The 9,232-nt window shown below is 52.9% G+C and overlaps 1 protein-coding gene across 3 annotated transcripts in view; it reads left to right on the top strand.

Moving 5' to 3' along the window:
• Positions 1-9,019, top strand: part of TLE2 (TLE family member 2, transcriptional corepressor) — a 29,543-nt gene extending 20,524 nt beyond the window's left edge. For all 3 annotated transcript variants that reach the window (XM_086410237.1, XM_086410238.1, XM_086410239.1), the window contains 8 exons: positions 388-548; positions 1,629-1,705; positions 2,481-2,730; positions 3,106-3,353; positions 3,474-3,621; positions 5,209-5,359; positions 6,891-6,967; positions 8,729-9,019. In XM_086410237.1, the coding sequence (XP_086266363.1) occupies positions 388-548; positions 1,629-1,705; positions 2,481-2,730; positions 3,106-3,353; positions 3,474-3,621; positions 5,209-5,359; positions 6,891-6,967; positions 8,729-8,836 (1,220 nt within the window). In that variant the 3' untranslated portion in view covers positions 8,837-9,019. The remainder of the gene's footprint in view (positions 1-387; positions 549-1,628; positions 1,706-2,480; positions 2,731-3,105; positions 3,354-3,473; positions 3,622-5,208; positions 5,360-6,890; positions 6,968-8,728) is intronic.
• The last annotated feature ends 213 nt before the right edge of the window (positions 9,020-9,232 follow it).

Consider the following 9,232-nt stretch of genomic DNA (forward strand, 5'->3'; position numbering starts at 1 on the left):
CACTTACTGGCTGTGTGACTTTGGGCAAGTGACCTGACTTCTCTGAGCTTCACTTTCCCCATCATTATTATGGGGGTTGGGGTAGAGGGAGGGACTCAAGACGGGCAAGGTTGGAGGTTAGGGGTAGAGTGGGGGAGGTTTGAGTATGTTCCTGAGATGTTGCTGGACAATTGAGTCTGGGTTTTGAAGGGTGAGTAGGAGTTCAGTAACTGAAAAAGGAAAGGGAAAGGCTTGTTGGCCAGAGTGAACAGCATCTGTTAAGTGTCTAGAGATAGGACAGGGTATGCTGGATGCTGTGCTAGAACATGAGAGCCTTGGAACTCCCCTAAGGCAGTTGGACCTGAGCCCAACATGTTTGAAAACCTGTCTTTGTCTCTTCTTACTCAGCCCTGAGGAGTTCCCTGACCCTGTCCAGTCCCTTCAGCACATCCTTCAGCCTGGGCTCCCACAGTGTCCTTAACGGGGACCTCTCCGTGCCCAGCTCCTACGTCAGCCTCCACCTGTCCCCCCAGGCCAGCGGCTCTGTGGTGTACGGACGCTCTCCCATGGTGAGTCCTCAGGGTGAGAGATGCCAGGTGTCAGCAGGACCCAGAGGCTGGGGGCTGGGAGGAGAAACCAGTTACACGTAGAAAGACCAGGGAATGGGGAAAGTGAGGGGCGTCCTGACTTGGTGAGTGCATGTGAGAAGATGATCTGACGGTCTCAGTAGCCCCACAAGCTTAGTACAGATAAGCACCTGTGACTATGGAAAAGACAACTGTGATCATGCTGCATTAAGAGAAACAAAACCCCAGACATGGAATGTGAGGGTCCCCTTCAGCCTCTGGCAGATGGTGTATAGTAGTTTGCCCTGATTTTTGAGGGACTTCAATGATTATGATAGATTGCAGAGAAAGAACTAGCCCAGGGAGAGGACAGAAGTGATATCCATGAGGAGGAGCTAAAGGAGAGGCATGAGAGCCCTGAGCTGCAGCAAGGGGAGGAGACAAGGTCTATGTGGGCCCCAGTACTGGGGTGCATGCTGGCTAGAGTGAGCCATCCTGAAGTGGGTGTAGATGCCTCCAGAGGGAATAAAATGTCTGTCACTAGAGTTATCCCAGGCCAGAGGCTGGATGGGCACTTGCAAGTGACTCTCTAAAACAGAGGTCAGCAATGTTTTCTGTAAAGGGCCAGATAGTGAGCATTTTTGGCTTGGCAGACCAGTTGGTTCCTATCACAACTACCTGACTCTGCTTTCATAGCTCAAAACCATCCTAGACAAAAATACAGGAATGGGTATGGCTGTGTGTGCCAATAAAACTTTATGTACAAATACAAGCAGGGGGCCATGGTCTGCTGACCCCTGTTCTGAGCATTGGACAGGAGATTCATCAGGATCCCTCCAACTCTGGGGTGCTAGGATTCTCCAGCTAGAGAACTTGGGGTTCCCTCATGTGAAAGCCTGCACTTTCCCATCTGTATGATAGGTAGAGAAGAGGGCACCTTCCCTTTTTGGGGAGGGGCTGATAAACAAATTGGTGGGGAGGGGTCCTCTGATAAACATAGAGGGATGTGGCAAGTGAGTGCGGGAGAGGCAGACACGGGTTTTAGTCACCCTCCCCATGACACCCCCATTGGTGTTTTGGCAGATGGCATTTGAGTCTCACCCACATCTCCGAGGGTCATCCATCTCTTCCTCCCTGCCCACCATCCCTGGGGGAAAGCCGTGAGTACCAGGGTGGCACTCCCTGCCTCCTCTGAGGTGCTTATATAGTGGGGTGGGGATTGGGCTCTCCCTCTGCCTGTCGCAAAAGTCTCTTCTGTAAGATAATTGGGGCTCCCAGAGTTGCTGTCTGGATAAAGAGATATGTAACAAGCAAGATCTAGACAGGGGTTCTCAGCAGGGCATAGATTTTGTGCTGCCCCTCCCCCAGGACATTTGGTGAAGTCTGGTGATATGTTTGGTTGTCACACCCCAATGCTTCTAGCCTCTAGAAGCATGGGACCCAAGGATGCTGCTCCATACCCAATAATGCATCCCACCCCAGAGAATGAGCTGGCCCCAAGATCGGTAGAACTTTTTGCCATGAGGAGAACATTCTATACTTAGGGCTGTCTGATCTGAGAGCCATCTGCCATCTGTGGCTATTGAGCACTTCAAATGTGGTCACTGCAACTGAGGAACTGAAATTTTACATTTCTTTAAATTTAACTGGCCCTGTGTGGCTGCTATTGGACTGTGTTGTCTGAAATTCACAAGGCATCTTCCTGGATCTTCTGTTTCACCAACTCCTACTAAGTGCTTGCTTCCCACGCGCCAGCCCACAGCCGGACCACTTCCTCTTTTGTATCGCGCTGACCATGCCACGTCAACCTTTGATCCTGGGGCCCTGTCCCTAAACACATGGAGGCACAGGCAGGGGAAGACCCCTCCCTGCCCTGGGGGTTGAGGGTAAGGAGTGTCCCGGCTCCTTGTGCCTCATGCCCCACCTCCCGTCCAGGGCCTACTCCTTCCACGTGTCTGCGGACGGGCAGATGCAGCCGGTGCCCTTCCCTTCCGATGCACTGGTAGGCGCGGGCATCCCACGGCACGCGCGGCAGCTGCACACGCTGGCGCACGGCGAGGTGGTCTGCGCAGTCACCATCAGCGGCTCCACACAGCACGTGTACACGGGTGGCAAGGGCTGCGTGAAGGTGTGGGACGTGGGCCAGCCCGGCGCCAAGATGCCAGTGGCCCAGCTGGACTGCCTGGTGAGGGTGGGGCGGGGCCTGCAGATACACGAGGCAGGGCCTGTAGACACATGGGGCGGGGCCTGCAGACAAGGGATGGGGACCTTGCAGGCCAGAGGGGCAGGGCTTATAGGCCACCTAGGGGTGGCGCTATAGGTCAATGGGTGGAGTTTATAAGCCAACCAGGGTTGGGCTTTTGGCCAGTTAGGGGCAGAGCTCTTAGGGCACCGACAGGTGATTATAGCCCAACAGGGATGGGGTTTATGGGCCAATGGGTGGAATTCAAGGGCCAACCAGGGGCAGAGCTTATAGACCAGTGGGATGATTTCTTCAGCTGGGTTCCTGCAGGCTTGGCTGGAGGTCCCACCTACTGTCCTCGTTTCTCTCCCCTCCCAGAACCGGGACAACTACATTCGTTCTTGCAAGTTGCTGCCTGACGGCCGGAGTCTGATTGTGGGCGGTGAAGCCAGCACCTTGTCCATCTGGGACCTGGCGGCACCCACTCCTCGCATCAAGGCAGAGCTGACCTCCTCAGCGCCCGCCTGCTATGCCCTGGCCGTCAGTCCTGACGCCAAGGTCTGCTTCTCCTGCTGCAGCGATGGCAACATCGTGGTCTGGGACCTGCAGAACCAGACCATGGTCAGGTGGGTGGCCGGTGCCCTGTGACCTCGGGCAAGCTCCTGCCCTCTTCTGTTGGTGCTGCCTGGGAAGACGCTAAAGCAGCACCACCTCCAGGGTTGACACTTGGGCCCTCCTTTCTCCAGGCAGTTCCAGGGCCACACGGATGGGGCCAGCTGCATCGACATTTCGGATTATGGCACTCGGCTCTGGACAGGGGGCCTGGACAACACCGTGCGCTGCTGGGACCTGCGGGAGGGGCGCCAGCTGCAGCAGCATGACTTCAGCTCCCAGGTGCCACACAGGGTCTGGCAGAAGTGGGACACAAGCTCCAGGAAGCCAGCCTCCCTTCCTCTCCCCCTGAGGCACCCAGACGCCAGACAGGACCAAACACCTACCCTCTGTGTCCATCTTTCTTGTCCTTGAGACACATCCACAGTCATTCCTCTTTAATCAGTCCTTCAAAGACAGACACAGGGAAACACAAAGGAGATGATTCATACCAAGCTGTGAGGCTACTAAGACCCTCAGATCATCTTCCTAGATGATCCTGCCAAGCCATTCCCCTGTTCCTTTGTCTTCTGTGTAGCGGTTTCTCCTCCCAGCCTTCAACCTCTTGACCCTACTGAGAGCTCCTGACCTACCCCCACCCCAGGACTCATCACGGAGAAGCTGCTGATCCCAGGGGATAGATAGAAGCTGATGTAGGAGCTGGACACAGAGAGGTCTCTGTTAGGGGTGCTCTGAAAATCGAGACTGAAGGATGTAGTAAAGGAGCTGGACAGAATCATGGGGCTCCCGGGGCTGAGCCTTCAGGGGCTGAGCCAAGGACAAGTCTTCAGGTACCTTGGACTCAGATCCTGTCTCCTGCTGCTTTGGGGGCAGGTTGTGAGCTCCTCGGCATGTTTTTTTAAGGCCTTTGTGCTCTAGTCTTACACACACCGTGCCCTGTGACCCCTCGAGATCTTCCCACTTATTGTTCCCTCTGACTGACCTGCCTTTCCCTTCCTTCCTCCAACTGGTAAACTCCTACCCATCCTTCAAAACCCATCAACAATTTGTCTCCTTGAAGCCTGCTGGGAACTAGCTTCCAAACTCATTTTACCTTCTGTTTAAAGTTTCCTTTGATAAGGACATCAGGAGTGCAGGTGGATACAGTTGTCCATCCCCTGTCCCCAACACTTAGATGGGTGGCTTCATATCTGGTGATCCCATGGTGAATATCTCCCATCCCCCCAGCCCACCCTCTTCTTTATACAGGGATGCTTCTATATGGCCGGGAACATGCAAAACCTTCTACTCTTCTCTCTGTTGTGAATGTATGGTTCTTTCCACATGTGTCTCATTTATCAGGAAGACTTAGAAAGGCTTAGGAGTGAAGAGGGCCTTACTGCTCTCTGTGCTGTGCTTGACGTGGCGCACAGACCAACGAGGCCACTGCATCCTTTCAAATCAAAGTAAAAAGAGGTGTTGGCAAGTAGGGAACGTTCCAGGCTGGGTGTCGGGAGGCCTGGTCTTTCTCGGACTTGCTCTGTGACCTTGAGCTGGACATGGCCTCAGCTTCCCTTCCACCATCTGCTCAAGGGGAGCTGCGGTGCTCGCTGGCTTCACCCCTTCCCTCCCTCCCTCCCAGAGCTGTTGTGCGTTCAGAGAAGATAATGGATGTGAGGCCCCGGGGCTCCATGTAATTCTGATTAATATTAATGATTCGACACGCAGTTGCCTGCTGCGCTCTGCTCCAGGCCCAGGGCCAGCTGCCTCTCCATGCAGGAGCTGCAGTGGCAGAACGTTGGACCGCTCCCTTCCTCCCCGGGCCCCCCAAGCTCTGGGCACCCCCCACCACATGCCAAGGGGTTTTCTGTCTCCTCTCTTCACCCCTAGATTTTTTCCCTGGGCCACTGCCCTAACCAGGACTGGCTGGCCGTTGGCATGGAGAGCAGTAGTGTGGAGCTCCTACATGTCCGGAAGCCCGAGAAATACCAGCTGCATCTCCACGAGAGCTGCGTTCTGTCCCTCAAGTTCGCCTCCTGTGGTGCGTCTCTGGGGCTTGGGTGGGGCCTCTGGGAGCTGGGGCGCTGGGGCAGGGTTGCCAAAACATAACGACGACAAAAACTCACAACAGAAAACGAGGATGCCCGATTACATTTGCATCTTAGATAAACAGCACATCACTGCTTAATAGAAGTATGTCCCTACTGCATGGGACATACTCTAACTAGAGGTCCCAAACCTCGGGATCTATTGCCTGATGATCTAAGGTAGAGCCGATGTAATAATAATAGGAATGCTGCTGCTGCTAAGTCGCTTCAGTCGTGTCTGACTCTGTGTGACCCCATAGACGGCAGCCACCAGGCTCCCCTGTCCCTGGGATTCTCCAGGCAAGAACACTGGAGTGGGTTGCCATTTCCTTCTCTAATGCATGAAAGTGGAAAGTGAAAGTGAAGTGGCTCAGTCGTGTCCAACTCTTAGCGACCCCATGGACTGCAGCCTACCAGGCTTCTCCGTCCATGGGATTCTCCAGGCAACAGTACTGGAGTGGGGTGCCATTGCCTTCTCCAATAATAGGAATAGTGCACAATAAATGTCATGCGCTGGAATCACCCTGAAGCCACCCCCTCTTATCTTGTTCCCCATGGAAAAATTGTCTTCCATGAAACCGGTCCCTCGTGCCAAAAAGGTTGGGGATCACTGCTCTAATGGACAAAGAATTTGTTAGCATGTCTCAAGCACCTTGTGGGATATACTTGTACACTAAACAGCACATAATTTATTAGCATAAGTATATCCCCAAAATGCATGAGCTATAATTTATACTATTTTAGTGCAGATAGATCTCAAATATTGCATGGGATATACTTACACTAATTTTTTTGTTGTTTTCAGTATTGATATATCCCAAGTAGTTCATGGAACTTACATATACTTAAAAAAAACAAACAGAGGGACTTCCCTGGTGGCCCAGTGGCTTCCAATACAGGGAGCCTGGGTTTAATCCCTGGTCCGGGAACTAGATCCCACATGCCCTAACTAAGACCTGGCACAGCCAAATAAATAAATATGTGTTAAAAAATAGATAATGAACTATTTGGGACCTACCTGTACTAAAAATGATGCGTGGTTGATCTTAGGTTCAAATGTAACTGAGCACCCTGGTTTTTCTTTTTGTTTTGCTTCTTTCCCTGCATTTTGGCCACGCCACATAGCTTTTGGGATTTTAGTTCCCCGAGCAGGGATTGAACCTGGTCCCTCAGCAGTGAAAGCACGGTCTAACCACTGGACAAGTAGGGAACTCCCTGGGCACCCTATTTTTATCTGGCCAGCCTCTCTTGGGGCTCCCCCTTCTTGAAGGTCAGTTGGAGCTCTTTGGGACCTTGGGTTCACTGTCTGGCACTCGGGGGTAAGGCTGGAGCCTCAGCAAAGGGGCTTCCTGTCCACCAGGGGAGGGCAGAGGTGCAGGAAGGGGAGGGAGAGGCAGACCAGGTTGCTCTGTCTCTGTCCGCCACCCCTAGCCCTGGCTTCTTCCAGTCCACCTCGCTCCTGAACTCCTCACCCTCCTCCCTCAGGGCGGTGGTTCGTGAGCACGGGGAAGGACAACCTGCTCAACGCCTGGAGGACGCCGTACGGGGCCAGCATCTTCCAGGTACTGCATGTCTGAGGTTTCCGCCCCCCACCACCACCACTGCAGGACGCCAGGTGCCCCAGGACCCAGAGAGGGGTGGGGGTTGAACAGGGGAGCGTCCTCAACAGCCTGGAGCTACTAAAGCAGGCGGTCAGCCTGAAGGCCACATCTGTGCACAAACTGTGTTATTAGTTGTGAAGTGAAGTGAAGTTGCTCAGTCATGTCCGACTCTGCAACCCCATGGACTGTAGTCTACCAGGCTCCTCCGTCCATGGGATTTTCCAGGCAAGAATACTGGAGTGGGTTGCCATTTCCTTCTCTAAGGGATCTTCCTGACCCAGGGATTGAACCCAGGTCTCCCGCATTGTAGGCAGACGCTTTACCATCTGAGCCACCAGGGAAGTGTTGTGATAAATCCATATAAAATTCACCATCTCGACCATTTTTACATGCAGGGCTCAGTGGCATTAAGTACATCCACACTGTCCTACAACCATCCCTACCATCATCTCCAGAACTTTCTCATCTTCCCATACTGAAACTCTGTCCCCATGAGACACTGACTTCCCATCCCCTGGCCCCACCATCTACTTCCTGTCTCTGTGGATTTGATGACTCATGTAAGTGGGATCACACAAAATTTATTCTTCTGTGTCTCGCTTCTCTCACTGAGCATCACATCCCCAAGGTCCATCCATGATGTAGCAGGTGTCAGAGCTTCCTTCTGTTTTAAGGAATATATAGAGGCTAATATTCTACTGTGTGGATGGGCCATACTGTGTTCATCCATCACCTGTTGGTGGGTACTAGGGTTGTCTCCACTTCTGGGCTGCTGTGAATTGCGCTGCTGTGAACATTCATGTACATTCTCCTGTGCATGCTTGTTTTCATTTCTCCTGGGCAGATATCTTGGAATGGAATTGCTGAGAGTTGTTTAATCTTTGGAGGAACTGCCAGAATCTTTCCCAAATTTTTCATTCCCACTGGCAATATGGAAGGGTTCCGATTTCTCTCCATCCTCCACAACACTTACTCTGGCATCTTTCTTAGAGCCATCCTGCTCGATGAGGAACAGTTTTTACATTTTTTAAAGGGTTGTTAGGGGAAAAAAAATAGTAGATGATGTAACACTGACTGATTTCGTCCTTGCACTTACGGGCCAGAGCTCATTGGACTTAAATGAGCTTTCAGGTAAAAGCCTGAAAATTTACCACTGGGCCCTTTTCAGAAGTAGATTGCTGAGGGAATTCCCTGGTGGTCCAGTGGTTAGGACTCTGTGCTCTCACTGCCCAGAGCTTAGGTTCAATCCCTAGTCAGGGAACTAAGATCCCTTAAGCTGCATGGACAAAAAAAGAAACAGTTCAAAAAAAAAAAAAAAAAAGAAACAGTTTGCAGAGTGCTGGTGTAGGTCATCCTACTTTAAGCCTTAGCTGTCTTCTGTGCTGTGTGACCTCATGTCTGGTACACACCCTCTCTGAGCTTCCCAGGAGATGGTGGTTCTCCTGTTCTAGGGAACTGAGGTCCTGCTCTTCCCAGGAGCATCATCACTGTTCTCTGGAAGAACTGTTACCCTCCTTCTGTCCTCATGGCTAGGCTCCCCGTGTTGGGCCCCAAGTCCTGTCTCAGCTCCGGCCTTGACCATAGCTCACCCCTGGGGACAGGCGCTGCCCCAGTTGCCTTGTGTCTTCCCTCTGAATGTGCAGGTGGTCAGGAGCACGAGCCAGACCGTGCTGGCCTTGGCCGCGCCTCACTCTCCCCTCCCCCGCCCTCTCCTGTCCACAGTCCAAGGAGTCCTCCTCCGTGCTCAGTTGTGACATCTCCGGGAACAACAAGTACATCGTGACAGGCTCTGGCGACAAGAAGGCCACTGTGTATGAGGTGGTCTACTGAGACCCCCTTCTTCCTGCATCCCTGGCCTGACTCCCAGGGGAGGGTCATTCCGAACCTCCCCCCTACTCCTACCATGAGCCCTAAATCTCATCCATGCTCTGGCTGACCCCTCGTGTCCTCCCCTGCTGAATGTGGGGCCAGATACACAGGAGGACCTTGGGGAAATAAATGTATTTATCAGAACTGCCTTTTTGTTTTGGGTTGGGGAACTGGGGACATTGCTCATTCTGGAGGGACAGGGTGAGCAAATGGTGATTTCAGAACCTTACTTAGTGGGTGGAAAAGTGCTGGCCAGCAAGAGCCACCCCCAGTAAACCAGTCTCTCCTCCTCGGCACAGCTGACATTGGGGCTGCATAATTCCCGGTTGGGGAGCTGTGCCAGGCCCTGTGGGGTGC

Source organism: Bos grunniens, chromosome 7, assembly GCF_055505025.1.
Source record: "Bos grunniens cultivar Pamir isolate PY7600 chromosome 7, Bosgru_T2T1.0, whole genome shotgun sequence".
Lineage (NCBI taxonomy): Eukaryota > Metazoa > Chordata > Mammalia > Artiodactyla > Bovidae > Bos > Bos grunniens.